At 40.2% G+C, this 25,152-nt stretch overlaps 1 protein-coding gene across 1 annotated transcript; it reads left to right on the plus strand.

Moving 5' to 3' along the window:
• Nucleotides 1-5,232: 5,232 nt before the first annotated feature.
• On the plus strand, nucleotides 5,233-23,824 carry vwa5b1 (von Willebrand factor A domain containing 5B1; the record flags this gene model as incomplete). The annotated part of the gene is made up of 21 exons (XM_079226265.1): nucleotides 5,233-5,371; nucleotides 5,545-5,706; nucleotides 6,721-6,940; nucleotides 7,158-7,312; nucleotides 8,179-8,310; nucleotides 9,597-9,721; nucleotides 10,646-10,822; nucleotides 11,677-11,787; nucleotides 11,895-12,097; nucleotides 13,367-13,481; nucleotides 13,701-13,886; nucleotides 14,129-14,318; nucleotides 14,594-14,793; nucleotides 15,791-16,031; nucleotides 18,059-18,352; nucleotides 18,659-18,796; nucleotides 19,626-19,760; nucleotides 21,014-21,085; nucleotides 21,532-21,601; nucleotides 22,497-22,620; nucleotides 23,183-23,824. The coding sequence occupies 21 exons, from the start codon at nucleotides 5,233-5,235 to the stop codon at nucleotides 23,822-23,824; spliced, it is 3,831 nt and encodes a 1,276-aa protein (XP_079082391.1).
• Between the last annotated feature and the right edge of the window lie 1,328 nt (nucleotides 23,825-25,152).

Genomic DNA, 25,152 nt, shown 5'->3' on the forward strand with positions numbered 1-25,152 from the left:
TTGGACCGCACCACTGATGATGCCTTCAATAACATCGGAAATATCGATTTTTCCAAAAGATAGACCACCAGAACCAGCTATTCGAAGTGATACATAGCCGGGAGATAGGACGATACTGGTTATTTTAACATCAAATAATGTTAACCATAATTCTGTGGTATATCTTGTGTTTTAAGAAGACTTTGAGCTTTTAATGACGATTACAAAATTCCAATTCTCAACAAGTCTCTATTTTTGTATGTTAACTATAAAATATGTGTCTAATTAGTGTATGTTCTTCTTTATACAACTGTGAAACAAAATGGCTCTGTTCACTTGGTTAAACAACGTAAAATAAATACTTGAATGCATGTGCTATTTTATTTACGAAGTTTATAAGTACTACCTGAAGGCACCGTAGTATTCCCACCCTGTTTGTAGAGTGAACCTGCTGACACAACAATCAGATTATCGACAAAGAACTACGACGTAAAACATTTGCGTTAACTATATTGAATTGAACTTGACTAATTCAATTATATATAGTTAAAGCAGTTGCATGATCAATAATCAATAATAACAAAAAACTAATTGCAATTAATTTGTCCCATTTAAAACTTAATTTGTATGCGATACATCTTACACCAGTAAGCGCCAATTGAAGTGTAGAGTGATTTAGGTTCTTCATAAAAGCATTTGTTGTAATCTTGATGTGTATCAATATGTATGAGTTTAAGTAAGTCTAGTTTATGTGTATGTTTAGGCCTAGTGTCGTGTACAGTGCCATTATTGATTATTCTGCATAGTTTTAAACTAATTGAATATTATTTTCTAACTTCAATTTAAATGTTTTTGATGTTTAGATTTTTTTAAATTAATCGATTTTTAACTGATTAATCAATTTAGAAAAATAGTATAAAAAAAGCATGAACAATTTAGCATGACTTCCTTTTCACCACATATACCAACATGCTTGATTACCTTGTGTTTGAAGAGGGCACAGCCTCACTGTTCAATAGAGCTAAGACAATTAGTAGACTAATTGTTGAGTCAATCCTCTGATCTTTGGTTTCAGCTTATCCAATATGATGATTTGTTTGTTTTGTTGGTTTTATGTGATCGCAAACTGAATTTATTTGAACAATTTCATTACATGTCCTTGAGCTTTATGAATCCTTTACGGAAATTGTCACTATTTCCAACAATTTATAGATCAAATAATGAATCAAGAAAATAATACATATAAATAGAAAATGAAAATAATCTTTAGCTGTTGCCCCATTATGTTACTATTTGTTACACAATAAGCTTTTAGCCTTGCATTTGCCTTTAACTCTTCTACTATTTGGTTGTTATGAGACAGAGAGAAAGAGAATGCACTGTGTCATTTTGGTAGTTCTAAAAATTCAGATGGAGCCTCTCTGTGTGTGTGTGTGTGTGTGTGTGTGTGTGTGTGTGTGTGTGTGTGTGTGTGTGTGTGTGTGTGTGTGTGTGTGTTTGTGAGAGAGAGAGAGAGAGAGAGCGAGAGAGAGAGAGAGAGAGAGAGAGAGAGAGAGAGAGAGAGAGAGAGAGAGAGAGAGAGAGAGAGAAAGACTGTGTGAGACTGTGTTGGAGAGGTTGAGAAACATAGACAATGAGAGGAAAGGACAGGGGGGTGTGCAGACCTGGTTTTATTGGCTGCAAGTTAATTCAATTTGGAGGCGGATGCTGAGTTTCAGATAACCCACACTCACAAACACACAGACACCATCTACGTTTTCAGGACTACGAAAATTACTATAAACACATATTAATTGTCATGGTAACCTCTCAAGAAAACAGATGGATACATCCAAGTAATCACAAAACATAGAGACAGCCAAGCACCCACGTTGGATTTGAAACATTCTAGGCTTTTCCAATCACTCCCAAAAGAGGAAGAGAAAGAGATTATAGATAATGTGAGGGAGACATGTATTGCTCCCCACCCACCTTTCTGTCTCTCCATGCCTTTTTTCTTCTTCTTTTTTAAAACTCTACTGGTGTTACGGTACATGTCAAATATTCTGATCCTCGGCTATTATAAAGGATGCCTGAATGGTACCAGTTGTCATTGATTTTAGGGAGGGCTGCTCGAGTGAGTGGGTGGTGCTGATGCTTTGAATGGGAAGGGGGATGTTTATTGGAAGAACTGGACCCTCTGTCTCAGCCCCTCTCTCTGTCTCTCTCTTTCTCTCTCTCTCTCTCTCTCTCCCTCCCTCAAAGCCCTCCAAATCCAGCATCCATAGGGAGGAGGAGGATGAAGAGGAGGCGGAGAATAAATGAAACTGTTTTTGTAACCACATGTTGCTGTGCTTGATTGAACTGCTGCAGCAGCTCCTGGGTTACCTACCTTTCCTTTCTTTGCAGTGTACATCCAACTAACGATGTGGCCGCTGCATCTGTAGTTTCTACCACCTGTGGCAGCACTCCTATTCCTGCTTCGCCACAGAGAGAGAACAAAAAAGGGGAGCTGAGAGAGGTCGGAGAGGAGGGGGATATCTTTCATGATAAGTGGACTTCTGACAGAAAGAGATCCTCGCTGCATACCCAGTTGACACAAATGAAAGGTAAGATAATGAGTCTGATGCTGTGATCATATCAGCTGTATTTTAATGTCACAGTGTGTCTCTCTGATGATGCATATATTAAACATCCCCGTCATTTATTGGAAAAGCAGAAATGGTTGACCAGTCAGATGATTCAAACTAGCAGTGATGCATCTTGATTTACAGTGTAAACAGATATACAAGATACTGTGTTTCAACAGGTGGTAACCACAGCATCTGCTCTGTGTTTTGACACTAATGAGTGCCGAGAAGTGTGGCAACGCTGACAGGAAATGTTGAGAGTTGATGGTTTGGTGGTCTTTTAGCAAACCCAGGAGGGTGGTAGGGTGATTCATGTGACTGAGCCAACCAGGAAGGAAGCATCCTGGGACTGCCAATTTCAACACAAATTATTATAAGCTAAAAGACCGTAAGGAAAGGGACACCTCTAAAAAACACCTGTCGTGCAGCTCATGGAAATGTTTTTTTTGTTAAAGCTTAATATGAACTTATTCGGAATTTGAACTCACATCACCTTTCGTATGAGCTAGATCTTAAATTTGACATTTATTGTTGTTCAGTATCTGTATCTCATCACTAATGTTGTCATATTTTTAGCATTGGGAGAGTTTGCAGTGCAGCAACCTGCATGAAGAGACTGTTTTTGTAGAGGGACAAAGGGATGTGTACCTGTTTGCTTCTCAATCAGTGGTTGACTGGACACATGGTGGCACTGTTGAGACAGACAACTAAATAGACATACACATGTATGACCTTTTCCTCACCATGAATCACCAAGTTGTGCCAAAAATGTTGGTTTGACTAAGATTGTTTGGTTTGAGAAAGGCTGATTTGATTTTTATTGATTCTGAAGGGCCGCTTGTGTGGCAAGGGAGTGTGAAAGTTGAGTCTTTGGAGATCAGTTAAACCGGTTTGAATTTTACAAGAGAATGTGATTTTATGTGAAGAAAATATATGGCATAGTATTTTAATTGCAGTCAGTCACAGCATCATAAATGAAGGCATTTAAACTGGTCAGCCTGCAGCCAAGCAAGCAAGCAGAGCTGTCTCTATGGAAATTGCTTTCGTCATAACACTTCCTATCAAGCCTGTGTGCCGGGGCTCTGGTCGTGCAGCAGATACAGACCCTTGACAGCACATAACCAAGATCACTGGTGGAGGAGGCGACATTAACAAGCACGGCCCAGAAGCAACAGATCTATTTACTGTGTAACTTACTTGCTTCATTCCGCCTCATTCACATGTGAATGAGGAAGATTCATACTTTGTAACAAGATCCTTGCTGACCCTTTACACAACCAAATTTCTCCCCTCTGGCACACAAAAACAACCAGACACAAGTACAGTTTCTTACAGGCCGTTACTCTGATGCATACCCATTAACCCTGAAACGCCAATAACATCCACATCTCCCATTATATATTGTCATTTTACAGTTTTTAAAACACATATTTTCTATACGTACATCCTGTCTATGTTTGTTCGGCTTTGTTGTCCTTGTTCCTGGCTGTTATGTCTATTTCTGTGTCGCTAAATTAAGACCAATGCAGTGCAAAAAAAAGTAAAATTCCTTCTATATGCACGTATAGGTTACTTGGCAAATAAAGGTGATTCTGAACAAAGTTTTTGTTTCATAATGATATTTTTGATGATCATTTTTCATGACAGTGGTTTCATCACACGCCCCCTGCAGGCTCAACAAGTGCTATTTAGCTATTTCACACTGTTCCAGCATTTATGCTAAGCGTAATAGTTAGCTAGACAACAACAATGCCAAAGTTATTCTGAATCAACTATTGGCTGTGTTTTGATTCTAAAGATGTTCCTCAGAGAAAGACTCTGAAGATCAGGATGGCAAACTTTGAGGTTGCGCAGGCCAACAGAAGCTAGCAGCTAGCAGCTAGTAGCTAACGCAGGCTCTCCCCTTCTATTCAGAGTAATAATTCAAGCTCACAGGCCAGATGTTATTTTCTGTCTGTGTACTGTCTTTACATACATCAGCAGCTAGTTGGTTTATTATGAATAACTTATGATGTTGCTGTTGCTCAGTGGTGGAACATAACCAAGTGCAGTTTTGAGGAACTTGTACTTTATTTCCATGTTTTCCTACTCCATTACTGTAGTTCATAAGGACATATTGCACTCTTTACTCCAATACATTTATTTGATACATTTAATTAATTCCTCTGCAGATGCAGATTTAAGCCTACAAAATATATCAACAAATTGTGATGTATAAATAAGATTTTATTGACCCTGGGTAGCCTACAATCTCCCTGGCAGTATACATAGGACAAAATCACATTAGACATAACATTAAAATAACACACTATCATAAATAAACTGGTTACTTTTGGTAGCAGTTTGTTGAGCTTGCTTGAGAGGCAGGAGACATGTGATTGGCTGGAGAAATGATTTGATAATGAATGTCCAATACAACTTTGGTATTATTACAATAAGAACAATGAAATAACATTTCATAGTCATGAGTTACGTTTTAAAAATTGCTTCAACTATAAAGTATATTTTACACAATATATGTACAATATACACAATATGTTTATTAATTTCATTATAATAGCTTTTGTGTCTGAAGTGTTATATAATTATCTGTGGATTTCTTTGGTCTTTGTTTGTAACAAACCAGAGTCCTAAACCCAACACCATGCCTGGACTCATTAACAAGGAGAACCGTAGCGCTCTGCCCCTCAGTGTCTCTGATATCACTTCTTGTGTCATGGGTTATACTCTGGCCATGACAGCCTCTATGACCTATGAAAATATTGAGGATCATGCAATTGAGGGTGAGTATGTACTCTACAGGAAACTAATTTGTTTACTTCAGTGAAGGCTAGCCACTTTTAACTAACCTCATGCTCTGAAACACACTGTTGTGACATCATTGACTCGATGTATTTAATGATGCATCTTCTGGTTCATGCCCTTATTTCTGTTTTCCTCTCCAACTGCCTTTTAGGGATCTTCATTTATCCACTGGAGGAAAATTCTATTGTTGTGGGGTTTGAGTCCATGATATCGAGTCAGATTATAACTCTGCAAATTAAAGACAAGGCAAAAATTGACGACTGTTATGTGGATTGCTGCAACACATCTAATGGAGCCCTCCAGAGTGGCAGCGGTAAGATTGAAACTGTTCTAATCAAGATTATTACATTAGTAATGGATTACTGTGTGAAACCCTGTTTCTAATCAGCTGTGAAAAAATCTCTGATAACCCTACTGTATGTTACCTGCTCAGCACCAAACGACACAGACAAAGTTAGTGACGAGCTGGTGAACATAATGGAGCATTTAGCAGCTGAAGAGATTTTCCCAAGGAGTTGGTGAGGTCCAAAACAAAACAGAAGAAAAGAGAGTGATCTTTGAACTTACATTTGCCATGTCATCTGAAACATGACTTCCATGTTTATGTTAACGTTGCTCTATGTATGCTGGATTTGTAAATAAGCAACCATATCACCTTAAAAGGTGTTCATACTTCAATGTGTTGCTTACAGCCTATTTTGCTGCTCATGTAGGTTTAAAGGGGCCCTGCTGTACTGTAATGTTATTATGACGCACGGTTATCTTGTGTCAGGATTATGACTACGAATTTGAACAGAAAGCCTTCGTTACAAACTGAAAATGAATGCTTGGAAAGACATTGCTAAGGTCTAAGCCAGGGAATGTTGCCATTTGGGAAATGCAGGATCTAAGTTTTTGGGAGCTTAACTCATTTTAACACTAAAAGCCAGGGTATGTCTGCCTGTGCTGTTTCAATTTTCATCATTCTTTTTTTATAGTTAGACTCTAAAAATACCAAAACTTTATGTAAATGCAATACTACCCCTTTAAGTCTTCAGTAACATGGTTATGCAGGTGAACATATCAGATGGTGAGTTTTTACAGACATAGTTATGGGAAAGGTAGCTACAACAGAAGTACAATGGTTAATTTGGGGTGTAATTTAATTTGAATAACAATACCATAGTGTGGTAGTTCACCTAAACAAAGAAGCTCATTGTCACTCCTTATCTCTGAAAATGAAGTTGTATTTCAGGCATAAAGGATAGCAGCTTAGCATTAGCTTGGGCGGCTATATAAATTGTGGTAAAATAAAAGAATTGGTTGCTCATCCATTCTGGTTTTACAGGACATATAGTGATTGATGAGGATTTGGAGAGGACGGTGTTAGTGGTTAACCTCGGGATCATCCCTCCTATGGAGACGGTCCATATTCTGGTGAGCACCTCCTCTGAGCTGTCCACCCTGCCCAACGGAGGCATCATGGTCTCGTCCCCATCGGTGTGTACACCTCGGGTACAGAGGACCATCAACGAGGAGAAGGGACTATCCCCAAACTTCTCCAGAACGTAAGAAAACAGATACATTAATAAAATATAAAAGTCTCTGTCTTGTTAATATTACACCATGTTCCATGTTCAAATTTGGTATATTTTGAAGTTGGATTTGACGCTGTAAACTGGATTTTACGGCCCCAAATGTTGTTGTGTATGAATGGAAACTGACATTTCATATGTTCATTCAGGGTGGCTCCATTTTAATGTAGTTATGCTTTGCTAATTTTAGGCGGGACAGGCACAGTTCTGCCTCAAGTCCTCACGATCAAACTCCTAACTTCCCTCAGCTGGGGTTGGCTTCACTGCTGGAGGAGGAAGCCATCAACTCCATGGACTACGAGTTTAACTTCCAGCTAGAGATACGGGCCCCCTATCTTCTCGCAGGTCAGAGGAATTACTCAATACTGGTGATATATTTGATTGTTTAGCTGTCGAATGTATGTGTGTTTCACTCTCACACATTGCTGAATACTCTTATATAGCTGGGTATTGGGAACATTATCGGGCAACACTAATTCAACACTAAGTATGCAAAGTCGCTTTCTTGTTTGTGTGTGAGTCAGATGAGAAGGTTGATTGTCATTGTCATGTCTGACCATTCAATATGAAGCTACAGCCAGTAGACGGTTAGCTTAGCATAGCATAAAGACTGGAAAAAGGGGGAAATGGGTAGCCCCCCTCTATTCAAAGGTACCAGCACCTCTAAAACTCACCAATGATCACGTTTTATCTGATTAGGTTAATCTGTGCATGTCTTGTTGCCACAAAGAGGTTCTCAGGCAATTACTAGAGCCAGCCAAGAAACAGTCAAATACTGTAACCCCACATGTTAGCAAGCTTTACAGGTGGTGGTAATTTAATTTTGTGAATCTGGGAAATATTTTCTTTATAATCTTTATGCTACATAGTGTCAAGTGGCTGTAGCTTCATATTTATCCTACAGATATTAGAGTAGTAATGATATTTTCATCAAACTCTCAGCAAGAAAGCATTTTTTTTGAGAAGCTAAGAGATTGCTTTACATTTGGTGATTTTAGCATAATGGGAATTCTCACATTGAAACTCATAATTGCTGGTTGTTTGCTCAAACTGCAACTGAAGACATTAGAGCATACGTTGCTTTGAACATCTTTTGGGTTGTCATAAGATGAGTGTTATGTATCAGTGGGACCTGCTGGTTTGTTATTTATTTTATTACTGGAGGTGAAGCGACTGGTTATTTGATCTGCTGTGTTTGTTGCTCTGTGTAGGTGTAGAAAGCCCATCTCATGCCATCCGCGCTGATGCAGACCCTCTGGCTCGCTCTGCCACAAGTGTTGTTATCACTCTGGCTGACAAGTACACTTATGACTGTCCTGTCAAAATCCTCATCTACCCCAGCGGTAGGTCCACAGCTTCAAAACTCACGAACAGCACCACCCTGCAATTGATTATCCTAACCTCCACTCACAATTACAATATTTTGAAATATTTCTTTCTACTCTGTCAGGCTTATTAAATACCATTTTTGGTGTCAAGGTCACTGCCGCGTGACTTACGGACTCACTTTGTGTTTCTCCTGTTGTATGACATGCCAGTCAGACTGTTTTGTGTGGGTGTGCAATGTCAGGTCTGTTTTTTCTTTCCTTGTGTTTTCATTTCTTTCTGCAGTCTTGACCTACACTATGTGTGGACCAGTTGTCTCCTAGAGGCAGGAATGAGCCCCGGCCTCGCAGATCCAATAGCCCTTTTATGAAGGTTTTGTTCACAAACAGACCTGCTGCCACTGCTGGGCAATTTAATTCAGCTCAGACCGGTGCGGCAGTTTCAATCACAACATGGATGCTCAGCTCGAGCAGAGATAGACAAAACTGAGTGGCATTACAGGCATGCGTGTGTTATAATAAATAAAACTGAAAGGAGCGGTGTATTTTCATCACCAGCTAGGTTGATTAATGGACTGACACACACGCCTTGCCATATATATTATAACAAGGTTACTGCTAAGTTCACCTAGTTAAATTTGAGATTTTAAAATACATTTTTAATACCACATCAACAATCTGATACCTGTTTCATTGCCAAAGTAAGAATTATATATACTAAACCAGTAGGGATGATAATGCCTCTGGAGTTATTCATTAAATCCATTAATCTATTGACATTAATATCACATTTTAGCAGTATTTCCCTGCAGTATATAACAATAATGAACAATAATATAATTAAATAACCAATTAACATGACCTAGAACGCGATAAGCAGCAGAAATGATGAATTAACTGATTAAAAGGTAACCTTTGAATTTTACATATGGTCTGGAACAATACTGGATATTTTCCAGTTAGTGTTTGGCAAAAATCACATTTAAAAACATTTTGTAACTAATGTTCTTTGTAAATAAAATGTAATCCATTCAATTTAAGGCATTTTTTTGTAGAAAAATGAAATGAATGCCTTTAAAGACTTTTAAAACCTGCCGATACCCTGTACTGAAGAAAAATAATATCCAAATCCCCCAGGATTTACTCAACCTTCTGAGTTAATTGTGTTGTCTTGAGACCCAGCTGTGAATCTTTATAAACAACCACCTCCTCATTCTCACGTCAAGTGTGGATAATTCTGCACCACAGATTTGTCTGCGATATTTATAGTAATATCTATATTTTGACCAACTGTGTCACTTTAGAGCCTCATCTGCCATATGTGCTCATTGAGAATGGAGACATGACTCAGGAGGAGTACGATGAATATATCCACGGTCGGAGCGATTTCATCAAGGCTGCCAAGAAGGACTCCAGCAATGAGAGGAAAGTGAGTGTGCCATTGACATCCGCACCATGTACCTGAACTGATGACATTACCACACCACCAGGAGAGTGGTAAAGACTACAAAGTAGTGCAATGTCATGAATACTATATTTAGGAAGCTGCAACGATTATGTCATAATGTTTTGTTGTATCTAACAACATAATGCAATCCAGTGGTGGAGGAAGTATAATCAGTTAGCTTAAGCAAAAGTACTAATACCACAAGGGGAAAATACTCCTCTCCAAGTTAATGTATTATCAATAAAATATACTGAAAGTATCAAAAGTAAAAGTACTCATTCTGCATTAAACTGTTGTCTTTCAGTGTTTTTCCATTATATATGATGTTTTGGGATTATAATTATTGGTGTATTACTGTGTTTAAGGCTGTTCAGACAAAAACAGAATTCTCCAGTTTATAAGAAACATTTAAGTTTAAAGATCACCAAATTTGGAGATTCAAGGTTTTCACTGGACAGGAAGGGTAAAAATAACAATATTTGCAATATTTTGGAGTTGAATTATAAAGTATTGTCATATGAAAAAGACAACCAATTAAAGTACAAGTTTAAAATTGTACTTTAGTAAACTTAGTTATTTCCCATCTCACCAGTATTTTTTGTACCTGCCTCGTGTCCATTCCATGTGCTATAAGCAGTAAAGTGACCAGTGGAGGTAAACAGAAGAACAAAGAGTACTTAGCCATAAAATGTGTTTCTATGGAAACACTCCACGGAAGCTTCACATTCTGATTGGAATTTTCTGCACGTCTAAAATAATAGATGTTCTCTGCCTATCAGCCCGATCAAGTTTCATTTATTGCTTTCTTTAAGTGTGACAATTAAGCCTGTCAAGTCCAGTTATCTCATGGTGCTAAATCACCCATTTTAATTTATGCCTTTGATTTCTATTCCTCCGTCTTTACAGATAGATGTAATTCACAGGCGACTCCACAAGGACATCCTCCACAACCCTGTGGTCATGTTGAACTTTTGCCCCGACCTCAAGTCCATCAGCTCAGACCTGAGGAAGGTTCACGGCGAGTTTATCTTCCTCATTGACCGCAGCGGCAGCATGAGCGGGGTTAACATCAACTGTGTGAAGGTATTTTTAATTTCAGTGTGTGTATTAAATGGAAAGCTAATGCCTTAAAACACATGGCGAACATAAATGTCATTAGAGGCTGTATAATTGATTTCTTGGCTCATCTATAGGTTTTAGACAGAAATACTTTCTCGCAGACATCATGTGACTTTTCTTCAATATCTACAGAGCCAAGTCATTCAAGGTCAATATTTTTTTCAATATGTTGGTAGATTATTTGGCTGCATGTGCATCGCCTATGCCCTTTGGTGTGATGCTGACCGGCGGTGTTGATTTGGGACTCAAGACTTTTTTATTGGATGTGTCTGACACTACAAAGTCCTAAGGCCCCGGTAAAGGCCAGTGATATTATGACTATTTACCACTGACCTTCAAAGAATCCTGCAGAATGACTTTAAAATCATATCTTAAAACATTACATAGTAATCTTTTTTCTTGGTGAATGTATTTGAAGAGGTATTTTATGATTGATTGTCTGGTCTTTGTACTCCTTACCTGAAAGAAGGTTGAGCTAAGTGGTATTCCTCTAGACATTGCCCTTCTGCCACAGAAGAAGCAGTGATGGATGAAAGGACACTGCGTGATGCCACTTTTCTTTTCTCCTCTCCTTGAGAAAATCTGCTGTGCAGGGACGACAGCTGTGCCGGTGCACCGTGCTTTCATTCAACCAGACATCAGCAGACATAGTTGTAATGCAGTGGAAATGTTCAACAGGACATTAGCACCCAATTTCTGCATGCTGAATGTGTTATAGATCTTAATCTTAAAAGAGCTTTGCCTTTTAAGATTTCCTTTGCTCTGTTCTACTTATGAACGTTAATTTAATCTGCTCTCGGTCTCTCTCTTTTTCTCAGGATGCCATGGTGGTGATTCTCAAGAGCCTCGTTCCAGGCTGCCTTTTTAACATCATAGGCTTCGGCTCCAAATTCAAATCATTATTCACAACCAGCCAGAACTACGAGGAGGTAAAGCAGCTCTGGAATGCAGTGATACAGCTCTGTTGTGAACATTGAGCCAAAACAAGATGCTGTAACTCAAGAAATACTTTTATTTTCTCTCCTCTTCATCTCAGGAAGCCCTGGCTCTGGCTTGTGATTATGTTCGGAAGATCAGAGCCGACATGGGGGGGACCAACGTCCTGGCACCGCTTAATTGGATCCTGAGGCAGCCGATGTTCAGCGGACACCCCCGCCTACTCTTCTTGCTCACCGATGGAGCCGCCAGCAACACAGGCAAAGTTATTGACCTGGTCCGCAGCCATGCACGCCACATCAGGCAAGTATTACTGTTCAGGCTCACAAATGACCTCCATTCTGAATGTTAGAATAAAGGAAAAATATCAATAATGAGTCACATTGTCATATTGTCTACAAGAAACTTGTTGTCAAAGCTGTTCTGGTTGAACACTCGCAGACATTGCAGTACATGACCCACATTAACATGGATATGTGTTTGCGGGTCATGTACTGCAATGTACTGCAACTGTTGTAGTGACTGCATAGGCTGGGAAGCTACTGTATGTCAAAGCAAATGATAATGAAGTCATCTTTTCTTTCTGACAAATATGCAAATAGAAGCAACACAGCTGACGGGTGCGATGATGTCACATCCAGGGATTGTCAGGGGCTTAAATGAACAACCGCTATGCAGCAGTAATCCCCTGAAATGAAATCCAGGAATCTGTATTGAATGTTATGTGAATGTCAAACATTATGTACTGTGCATCAACACAAATAATCTGTCCCAAGAGGAGAAGACGAGGACATTTGTGCAGCTTTTATTTTAGATGAGAAAAGAAAAACATTGTTTTAATGTTGCATCTGGAGGAAGGAAAATGCTCTTTTAAAGATGCACATGCACAAACTGGCAACTGATAGTGAGCGCCGGTGGCACAAAAGATCTGGAATACACTGGGAAATCATTTCATTTTGAAGCCTGCATCGAAGTCTCACACTGTGAATCCCTCTCCTGAGTCACTCTGGAAATAATTGACTTTTGTCTTCCCCCTTTTAATGGATGACCGCCCCCAGTGGATTGCATTAGGTACACAGAGCCTAGCCAATTTATTGACACTGCCTGGGTCATTATCACACTAGGCTTACAAATCAGCGCAGCCAGTGAGAGACAAAACCAAACAACAATGAATCTCTCTGTTAGGTGGTCTTCTACCAACAGTATGCAAGAGGTGACGTTTCTGTTTTAATCTAGACTCATTAAAATGCAAAAGGGACATAACTTGTGCAATGAAGTCAGTCAGCTCATCCCTCTGCGAAAAATGTAATGAAAACGGTAAATTTTGCATCAACCAACCTCCCGGGAGCATTCTAAGAGGCAGCAGGCGTGTCTCAACTTTCCAACCTGTAAGAGCATATCCTGTTTGGCTCTTTCCCCCCAAAAAATATATGTTTTACAACATGACAAAATAGATATATCTCCAAAGCAGCTCTTTCACTCTCTGCAAAATGTGTGACCATCCTGAGAAGACTCCTGTTACCGTTCTTTCAATCCGTCCATGGAGCCGCTGTGTTTAATGTGTTTGCGCAGATGTTTTACTTTCGGCATAGGACAGAACGCTTGCAGGAGGCTGGTGCAAGGACTGGCCAGAGTTTCCAAAGGAACAGCAGAGTTCCTGGTTGAAGGAGAGAGGCTGCAGCCCAAGGTACTCATTTCAATCTTTGTGTATCACTCCCATGACTGCCAGCTAATCTGAGGGGCACTAGAGAGCAATTATACTTTAGCTTCTAAACACAGAGTGTCTTCCACTGATACCAATTGGGAAATCATATCTCAGATATGCCTTAGCTGTATGTACTGGTCAGCGAGAAGCTGTGTGTGATGTCTGGAAGTCTATTTTAGTCGTCTTACTTTTACTCCACAGATGATAAAGTCGCTGAAGAAAACCATGTCTCCGGTACTCAGTGACATTTCCATTGATTGGCTCTTTCCTGAGACGAAAGAAGTGCTGCTGTCCCCTGTGGGCAACACCTTCCTGTTTCCAGGGGACAGTCTGATTGGCTACAGTGTGGTTTGCGACGCCACTCGCTACCACGCCAACCCCAAATCTGTAAGTGCAAGACATTGATTGAAAGAAGACAAGAGGCTGCATGACCTTCTGTGTTGTGAATATTTTAGAAAAGGAAATTAATTGTGTTAATACCCAGCTTGATAAATCATTTAGTTGTTTCATTTTAATGACCTGTCACCTCTGAAAGGTGTTTTCATGGAGACTAAAAAAGCCCTCAGGCCAACTGTGAAGGACATTTTTAATCAAATGTTGGATGTGTCACCAAATCCAAATCTGAACAGGATAAGAGGAGGCGGTACAGCATGATGCGCTCCATTGAGTCAGCCAGCTCCGTGTTTTACCAATCTCAAGAGGAGGACGCGGGGAAGACAGGCAGCGACTTTTCAGGGTCCTACAGAGAAGCACCATTGTCTGATTCCTACCAAGACTCCATGACAGATAGCCCTGTCACCACAGAGGCAGACATCACGGGTAAGAACCTACAGTGCATGTAACCTATCACTATTTCACTAGTCTTTTGTAACACAGATGTCGGCTTGACTAATGAGCCGGCCATGGCAATCAGCCAATAGGTTAGCTTAAGCACATACAATGTATTGTAGATAAAATGACTGATTTAGCTGCAAAGTGTCTGCTCTTTTCTCGTATGAGGGGAGGATTCAAAAGCATGAAGCAAAATGTATGTCAAAGATTGCTATATTGACTTGTTTTGTGTTGACAATGTCTGTTTTGCAACAAAACATCAGGGTCGGATTGTAAGACGTCTCCAAGAAGGCGTGCATACAGCACCAACCAGATAACCGACTGTAATCTGGCAAAGAAGGTCTTCACTCCCAGTGATCCCGGCTCTGTGGTGGCAAAGAATCCACTGAGGAGAGCCAAAGTCCAGGAGCTGATAGGGCAGATGAGCCCTGAGCATGAGGCCCAGTGGAGGAACGACTACCAGGTGTGGTCTCTCGCCGCCGAGAATAACATTAACGTGACAGATCTCAAACCAGTGCTGCAAAACTGAGCTTTCTTGAACAACGATAATACACAGGTTGTATGTTTAGGTGCACGCATGCACATTAAAGACTACATCTGTTTTAACTGCAAAAGCAGGAGCATCTCATTGTGTGTCATGACTCATGTGTCATGTTTTCATATTGTCATTATATGGAACACAACAATATTTGTATTCGGCCTGTGTTGATAAATTAAACAGCCATCTGACCCTCTGGACTGGAGTGTAATGAAGAACAGACTAATGTGCTCTCCTCAATGATGAAGGGCAACATTTATGAATGTTAATTAGGTTTGAATATTGCTCGGGGAGCATCTCAGTATAACTAAACAGAGTTCACTGGGCTGTGGAGACATTATATTTTCTATTTGTAAATGAAGCTGATGATCCACTGCCCTTGTTCCATAATTCATTTATATACAATAATTATGAGTTAATTGAGTAGATTGCTATTTACTTGTTTGTCTATTTCCTGAAAAATTAATGACATACAATTCAGATATTAATTTAATCTGCCCAAGAGTGGTGAGAAGATGAAGGCTTTTACCCTTCTACAAAAACAGGCTTCTGTTGAATTAAAAAAAAAAGTGTTTTATCACACTGCAGAAACCTTATGATAATAAAGTATATATCTTTTTGGTTTTAGTCACTCGGTAGGACAAAAAGAAAAACTTGATCACATCAAATTGGGATTTAGAAAAATGTGTGAGGTACTATTTTGCTAATTTCTGACATTTTATCAACCAAACAAGGAATTAAACATGAAAATGAACTCCACATTAATCTACAATGAAAGTAATTGTTTTCCACAGCCCTATCTGCAATATACTTGAAATCACTGTGACATACACATGAATAAACACACTAAATGACTAGGATTACAATTCGTACTGGTAGATTCCATACCTTATTTAAACCTGGGTTTGAATATTATTTTCAGCCACAGTTGGCAAGCTTGTGTGCCACATCTTCCAGTGAGTGTCCAGCGAGCTGTCACAGACCGCTCTCTCAACAGGAGCCACTCCTGCAGCAGGAAGTGGACTCAGAGCTTCATTTGCAGCCTCAGGACAATCCTCAGCCCAGCAGCATCAGCGCGCCTCCTGCAGCTCGCAACTCCGCTGGGGAAGATGGATCCAGATCGTCCACCGACAGCCCTTCTGTTGGCAGCGTGGGAGATACGGGTGAGACCAGAAACACAATCAGTCGGTTTTACTGAAAATGCCAACAATTCATTCAAAATATCTGCAAGTGCATGATTTATCTTGGATTAAATCAGTGCTTCTCAAACTGTGGGGCGTGACCCTCTAGTGGGGCGCGGAGGTATTACAGGTGGGGCGCTGGGGGGGGAGATACAGATTCTTAAAAAAAAAAAACAGTGGGGAAATTATTCTCTGCATTTTACCCATCCTTAGTAATTAAGGAGTATTGTGCTGCTGTGAAACACTGGGGCTTCAGTGTCTTGCTCAAGGACACTTCAACATTAAACTATGGGGAGAACAGGGATGAACTGGCTACCTTGTGGTTTCAGGACAACCACTCTCCCCATGAACATGATAACTTTACATAGTACAAAGGTACCAAGTACACGGACATAACATGTCATTAATAAATACATGGTGAAATGCCTGTACTTTCGTGGAAATGTTTACGCTTAGCCGTTAACAGGTTACGCTGCGCATGCGCGACTAGCCGATTCTTGCCGTTTTGCTAAAAGTACCTCCGTGAGATCTTCGTGAGGTCGGCTTTTCTGCTGTTGCGTCTCTCAAAACAGAATACAGATCTAAGCTCAACATTGAGCATGAATTGAGAGCGGCTGTATCAAATCTACAACCCTGTTTTAAAAATATTTGTAGAGGAAAGCAGCTCACTGCAGCCACAGACACAATGTGATGGCTCACACATCTGCATTAATTTTGTTTCGCACAGGTTGAACGTTATTGTTATTATCTTGAAAATGTATTCAGTGCAAAACAGGTTGTTTGCAGCTACAATAGGTATTTTCTTTGTGCCAAATATTGGTTATTTTTTGCACAGATAAAACTGTATTTGCATTGTTCTAACAAAGTGATTGGACATGTTATTAGTTTTTGTCTGATGGAGCAATCAGACACGGATTGAGGTGTCACAAAAGTGTAACCATTTTGTTACAATTTTGTTGGGGCGGTGGGGCCCGAACAATTTGAGAACCACTGGATTAAATCAATGTGGTTTTGTTGTTTTTTTGTTGGTTTCTTTTTTTCTTTTTATGCTTAATATTTTCTTTAGGTATTTTTACAGTTTAACAAGAAAGACATCCTTCAAAAGTAAGAAAGAATGAAATAAATTAACCATGCATCTGGACAAGAAGGGCCATAAAGAAAAAAAAAGAAAGAAAAAAAAAACGTTTTTTATGGCAGAATGAAACCAAGCCAATCAACACTTCTTTTAAGTGAATAGTTTGGCATTTTTGGAATCACATGTATTCTCTTTTATGCTGATGAACAGATTCATATCACTCTCAATTATGTTCTAAAACTTAGCTTTTTTTACAGAGTAAACAAATCACATATGTTATTTAGTAAGCTTTAGAGGTGCTGGCTTGGCTAATGGTTTCCACCTGTTTCCAGTCACTATGCTAAGCTAAGCTAACAGGCTTCTGGCTGTAGCTTCAAATTTATCGTAAACACACAAGAGTATTATCAATCCTTCATCTAACTCGGTGCAATGAAACGATTAAGTTGGTTATGTCAAAGTATTCTTTTAACTTCCTTTAATGATAAAAATATCAAATCCCTCATTTCAAACAATAACTGCTTTCAATAACTCTCACTGAAAAGTGACTATAATCCAAACCAAGACCACAGTGGACTTATTCAGTCTGATGTGACAAGTGTCTTAAAAACAGATTTAAATTAATTCATTGAAAATGAGAAAAGATGACTGATGATCAAGCACAGAGGTGACTGTTGAAAAGGACAGGAAATGGTTTTCCTAATTGGGAACAGAAGAGAAAATGTCTCAGGAACATAAAAGGTAGCATTTTATAAAACAATTATCTGAGCTCTATTCACGCTGGCTGAACACAGAGAACTTTGATAACATATTTCAAGAATTAATTTGACATAAAGCCAGTCAGTATAGCAGATGACAAGCTTCAGATGGATTTTAATACATGGCTAGTCACAAAAGAAAAATGCTCATTCTGGAATTAAACCTGTGATATTTTCAGATGGCTATGGACACCAGTTATGCCAAGCAGAAACCCCACAGGAGACCCACACTTCAAATCTGGGTGCAGCCAACCAGCCCAAAGGTGACTGCAAGGCTGTGGTTTCCGGCCTGCTGTGTGGGAAACTAGTGAAGTGGGAGGTCGTCTTTGACATCGAGCCCTTCCTGAACGGCCGGGAGCGTGAGGAAAAGGTTCACGAGGAGCTGTGGAACGAGACTTTCCACCACATGGCTGGACGCTCCATCATATGTGACTTTGAGCACATGGTGGATAAGGAGTGTGAGATTGAGCACGGTGAGCTCGACTGGGATTTAATTGTTCATAGGAAATGTTGAAGATTTCAAAACTCTTGGGGACCCTTTTATATCAGGTCACAAATCAAGAAAAAAACATGGTATAAATCCCCCCCCCCCAAATTAAACATAAGAATCAGGGCTACAATAATATATAATCCCCATGTACAACCTCTAAACACAACTCAAACAATAAATAGGATTAGGGGTTAGGTTTAGGGTGGGGGCTTAAAGGGCTACAATAGTAATATTATGTAATCCTTTGATATGTTAAAGACTTGTGATGACTTTATTTTATAATTCACAGGCCCTGGCAGGAAGTACCAGCTATACGCTATTCATACCAGCAAGGCCTGCAATATACTGAGCAAATACACAGCGTTTGTTCCCATCGACCTGGACACTAATGAGTATTTGCAGACATGTATTGAATACATAAATGGTGGTAAGTCCTATATATTTGCTGGTAATCTTTATATCACCCATCTCGTTCCTCACATGTCTGGACAGAACATTGACCTGAAACCAGACCTGGAGCAACTTTTTTCAAGTAGAACTTCTTTTGTTTGTAGTTCAGTTGTTATATCGTCTGTAAAGGCACTTTGTATGTGCACTTGTGTATGCTACTCTGTCACTAAAAGTATTCTCACTTTAAAGGACATTTTGGGAAATGTGCTTATTTTAAATGTGCTTATTTGTTTGCTGAAAGTAAGGTTGATACCCCTCTCAAATGTGAAGCTAGACAACCAGCAGAATGGTAAGCAGTAGCTTAGCACAGAGACTGGAAACTATCTGGACTCTGTACAAAAGTAAAACGTGAAGAATTATGGAGTTAAGAAAATTCATTTGCAAAAAGTTTAATAAGGTAAAAGATATGCAGCTTTTCTGTGTTTAATAACAATCTAAAAGAAATACTTTAAACTTTTGGAATGCTGCTCACTGGTTTGTTCAAGTAAACATTACATTTGTAGTTTTACAGGGAGTTGCTGGAGCTTTGGAATCATCTTGAGGTTTTCAAGCAAACATACGAAACTCCAGAAATTCATATTCCCCTGTTTCCCCCAAATATTGAACTATTCCTTTCACTTTCAATGCGGCAAGCTGTACATTTTTTCCCAACTTGCGGTCCACATACTGAGACTAAACTAGCTTTTCATTCAGTCTAAAGCTAGCCTACATCCAAAAGCTAAAAAGGCACATTCAAATGATCCAGCTATAAAACTGTTTATGCATGCCTTCTTAAACCTCCTAAAACAATTTAATGTTGTTTTCAGGTGAAGGTCTGAAGCGGGGCTCACATTCAGGGTCTCGTTCAGGGAGCAGGAAGAACAGAGGGTACTCCATCGGACTGGGTCGCTCTCAGTCTGGGGGCATGTGTGAGGAACCTGAAGACGTTCTGCTGCCCAACAGTAGGCTTCTTTAAATTTATCAGAAATCAGAATCAGAAACCATTTATTTGCCAGGAATGTTTACACAAACGAGGAATTTTTCTAGGCGGAAGGTGCATACATTAGACACGAGACGTTAGATGAGACAAACAACAATCAACAATCAACGACAACAACAGTGCAATGATATTAAATCAAGTATAAGATAAAGTGCTCAGACAAACAGATAACGTTAATGTAAGTGTACGTTAAAGTGGCATGTGTTTAAGTTAAAGTGAATGTTAAAGTGACGTGTGTTTAAGTTAAAGTGAATGTAAGTGGCATGAGTGTTTAAATATGAAGTGTGCAGGGGAGTGACCGGTAAGAAGAAAGAAAAGAAGACAAAAGAAAAGAATGAAAAAATAGTTCAAAAAATATTCCGAAAAATAAAAAAATAAAAATGTAGCTCACATTTCATTTCAAACCTCATTGAGATAGAAGTAGTACACAGTGGGGTAGGGGACCGAGGCTCAGAATCCGGGAAACATTTCAGTAGAAATATATCATATTTGGGGAGAAGGTGGAATTACATTTTTCCAGGTTTATGTTTATATATCTATTCAAATCAATTTGCATATGACATGGAAAGGTTGCAGTCTTACATTGCTTGTAGCTAGGAGACATTGAGCCCTCACAAAGCCACGTGCTGCTTTACATTAAAAATAGTTAAACTTCAGCAAAAGGGCACACCATTTTAAATTGGCTTGCAGTGGTGGCATAGCAACAGCAGGTGATCGAAACGAGCACACTGCTTGAGCATCTGCTTGAGCATCTGCTTGCCACCGCCAGTTACAAATAAGAGGTGCACATACAGCGGGGGAACAGATGCACATGAGCATTACCGGTAGTGTTGGTAATGCTGTCTTTTCTTTAGACGTCTAGTTATGTTTTGGGGAAAAAGAGGGATTTTGTAAATAAAGTAGTGAAATCAAATCAAGGGCAGCTGACAGTTCATTTCAATTGTGCGACTGTGGCTCAGTGGTGAGCAGGGTCGTCCTTCAATCAGAGAATTGGCGGTTCGATCCCTGGCTCCGCTAGCCTATGTCGATGTGTCCTTGAGCAAGACACTTAACCCTAAATTGCTGTAGCTGTGCCTACGGTGTATGAATGCTAGATAGTCCTGATGTGGCACCTTGCATGATAGCTCCTCTCATCAGTGGGTGAATGATTCCCATGTACAGCGTCTTTGAGTATTCAGAAAAGCTCTATATAAAATCAAAGTATCATTGTCTTAGATGGGGAGGATGGCGTCTCTCCATGTAGCACCCCCTCCTCCGCCGGCTGGGAGAGAAGTAACTTCACAGACGGTACGTGCCACACTTCAACCGGTCAGTGAATTTGTTGCATCTCATCCATTTTCCTCCAGAAAGACCTCTGACACAAACCGTCTGCCAGTCGAGTGTCTTTTTCTGGCCAAACAAGTTGCATTGTTCCAAATGTGAAACATGAGATTATTGACATTTAAGTTCCTCTTCTAAGAAGTGACGACTGAAGTTGACACAATGTTGTGGCTTGTATGGAGAAATGCTATCCACATTTTCTAAAAAAACAACAACAACAACAACAACAATAGAGTGAGCACATATTGAAGGCAAAAACACACAAGAAGAAGTGTTTTACCTCCTTCTGGTTTCACTTACACTTACTTCTCATTGGATGTTTTACATCTTTAATAGAGAATAAAAATGACACTGCTTCTTTCTCTCTCCTACTCTTGTCTTATACTGCCTGCCTCTGTCTCTCTGTCTCCAAGTCTTCCAAAGGAGTCCGTCTGTGACCTCTGACCAATCACAGAAATTGGTGGAGGGACTTTTTTCTGCCAGGTGGGTGATTGGAGACTCGCTGGCTACACACATGTTCTGTAGCTGTGGTACTGCTGCATGAGCAAACACAGGGAATGCAGCCTGATACCTATTTATAACTGCTCTCTTTTTTAACATCTTTGTATATCAGCTAATTCTGACTTTGGAGAGTGCTATCTTGAGGTTAATGCATCAGGATAATACTGGACTATTTGAGGACCAGTCGACAATGTAATGTTGATTGACGATAGCTTCTCCTTTTAAAAAACAAGACCAGGAGTCTTCAGCCATGCTAGTAGTTCTATGAGGCTTTACGTCTGGGTTATGCCAAAGAATACGTCTGTACTATGTGTTGTCCGATCTCTGGTGGCCTCACTCGAGGGAGAGGTGAAAGCTGGCGAGACGGAAGGCGTTCATAGTGTTGCACTCGCTTGATTACATTAAAAGTGCTGCTTGTGTGAGAAAATCCCAATCAAGACGTTGGAAAGGTGGAAAATGGAAATAGTTTCAGGAGCTATTTGACAGTCTTCTAATCAAACCTCATAGAATATACTGGCCGCTTTAGGCAGAGCGGTGATTTGGGCTAAGTACTGAATGTATAGTTATTGAGACATTTCACACAAAGCCTCATGGTGACGCTGGTACAGTAAATGTATGTACTCAATTGTATGACAATCCATAGTTAGGATATTTTTGTCAGAAACAAAGTGACCTTGACTGCTCAACCCACATTGCCATGCCTAAAGACAGGCTGCTAGCATGGCTAAAAAGCATCAATTTATTGGATTCCTTAAGCAAATCTACACATGCACCAGAATAATCAATAACAGTTGCTTTCTCTATCTTTATGAAAACAGTATGTGGTGTGTGCTTAGCATACTGTGATTCACATCCGCCTCTCCCTCTGGGCTATAAGGTTGGCCCTCAGCAGGACTCGTCTCCTGACTCGGGCTGCCAAAGGATTCATGGGTAGATCTCAAAGCAAGTCCGGTGATTCAATTGGAGAGAGCGACAACGAGAACAAAGACTACATTCCTCTGGTGAGCTGCAGATCTATAACATGCGATGGCTCTTGTCAACCTGCATTTATTCTGATGGACATTCATTTGGACTGACTTGACAGTAGATTTGTCTGAAGAGACGAATGTGTCAGTTCTAAGCTGTTTTGCACCATGCATATGTGATTTAAATCCAACCCCAAGGGCTGGCTAGAGACAACAGGGGGCCTTGTGTGTGACAAAGCAAGAGACACACTTACACATACACACAACAAACCAATTACAATTTCTGAATAATCGTAAATCCACAATGGGTGCGATCATATTGTCATGTTTTACAACTCTATGATAACAGCTTTTGCTCCCTTGCACCATAATTATCTCACAAGGCAAGCAGAGCAGACTGGGCTTTTTTAAGGCCGTTTCAGACAAAAGGTGAATACAGGTACATACAGACAGACAGTATAAGGTAAGTGTTTAGTTTTTTAAATAATTAAATCATGAAAGTATGAACCTGGATATAAGCATATGCCCCCTTTAAAGGTTGGAAAAAAAACATGAGCTTTACTTTCTGTCAAGATGTAAACGATTTTCTTCTGCACAGGTGTTGTTGCAGTTGGCTAGTGGTGCATTTCCACTGGACACAGCTCTGTGTGAAGCCATTAGTGTGCCCATGGACAAGTTAAAGTGGACGTCCCCCTTCACCAGCCATCGCACCAGCCTGGGCCACCAGTCTCACTCCAGCAGCCGGCGTGCTGAGAGTGCCGATGATGGAAACAGATCACCGTGTGAAACAGAAACAAATCAGCAACCTGCAGAACACACTGTAGGCATCTACAGCCCTTCTCAACTGTCCAGGAGTTATTGGACGGATGCTGGTCCTTCCACGGCGTCGGAGCCCCCCTTCTCCCCACCCTCCCAGCTGGACAGTGGACGGGGCTCTGGACCAGGGGGCTTGGAAGCAGCATCGCCCAGCAGTGTGCCAAAGAGAATGCTAGATCCAGAGAGCATGGTGTGGGCCACAGCTGTGGCCCTGGCCTGGCTGGAGCACAGCTCTGCCAGTCATTTCATAGAGTGGGAACTCGTAGCCGCCAAGGCCAGCATGTGGCTGACCGCGCAAGAAATTCCAGAGGGCCGAGACTTAGCCTCCGTCAAGGCCACGGCCAACCAGCTCTTCATGATCCTCAGACACTGGGATGAAAACCTGCAACTAAACATGCTCTGTTACAACCCGAACAGTGTCTGAGGCCTGCTCATCCAAGGATGAAACAATTCCATACTATGCTAACTGAGGCTGTAGTATTCTCTGTTTGTCCTCTGGAGTCAGATTTTGCTGTTGCAGTTGTAAACAATATGTATTTTCTTCTGTTATGTGCTGTATCTCCAAACATATCACAGGCCCTTCAGAGGCACTATGTCCAAGCTTTTACCTCGCTGGTGCCACATACTGTAGCTGGATCCGTGTTAGCGCAAGGATCTAATCAGATGTATTCCACAGATTTGAGTTTTAATGGCAAAGAACATCAGTGTTAAATTAGTAGCATGCTCGACCACTGACCGTCACCATCTGAGAAAAGCTCTTATTGTCATCATATTGATGTTATGGGGTGAATGCCGCAAAACTGATTGACACATACTATTTTTTAATCTTTACAGATTTTTCTGAATTGATTGTATTGTGGTAGAAAATGTTACATGACACCATCTGGGTACTTGCAAGCATTACTGCCTGTCTTTTCTATTACTATTACAGTGTTCTTAATATTTGCCATTCTGCAAACACAGAAAAATATGCAAAAAGCTAAAGAAATATAACATGTATGTTAAGATTTGTTTAAAAAATATGTGGCTTTGGTGGGAATCTATGAATGTGTATCTCGGTAGCATGTCATTTACTGTTTATTATTTATTTATACATGTAGTTTATATGTTCTCACTTATCTAAGTACACCCGACGGTTTTGATCATGCATTCATTTTTTTGATTCAAAGAGTCACACAGACCTGGATTCAGTAGCCCCAAACAGAGGGTGCAAAATCAGCCTCGTTATAACTAAATGTTTCCGATGTAATATAAAAAGGGGTTGCACCACACAAACCAGATTTTATAACATGAGATGTCCAAGACTTCAGTTTCCCCCACAAAAGTGGGGAAAAAATGAATTCAATAGAAAGGTGCACTCACATCTCCGCCAGCTGTGTCTGCAACAACCACTATTGTAATGTGTGATTAAATGTATACAACCCATAATTGGCTGGCGGAGAGAATGTCTTTTCCAAACCTCTGATGTCCCCCGAACACTCTTTACCTAAGTCTGTATGAATTCTCTTTCCAGACAGCATGAGAGAATCCGACTGCATTTACCACAGATTTAGTAAATAAGTAGTTTGAAACTAGCTAGTATTTAATCACAAATGACATGCCAATACACGCACACTTAGCAATTCATTCTTTCACAGCTGGTGCAACCTACTGGTAATCCTGAGGAGTCGTGCTCTGGAAATCACAGACGAAAGAGCCCTGCTAGTTCTGTCATGCTCACAGCTCATTTACCGCAAGTGCCTGACCCAGGTC

This window comes from Taurulus bubalis, assembly GCF_910589615.1.
Source record: "Taurulus bubalis genome assembly, chromosome: 11".
NCBI classification, from domain to species: Eukaryota; Metazoa; Chordata; class Actinopteri; order Perciformes; family Cottidae; genus Taurulus; species Taurulus bubalis.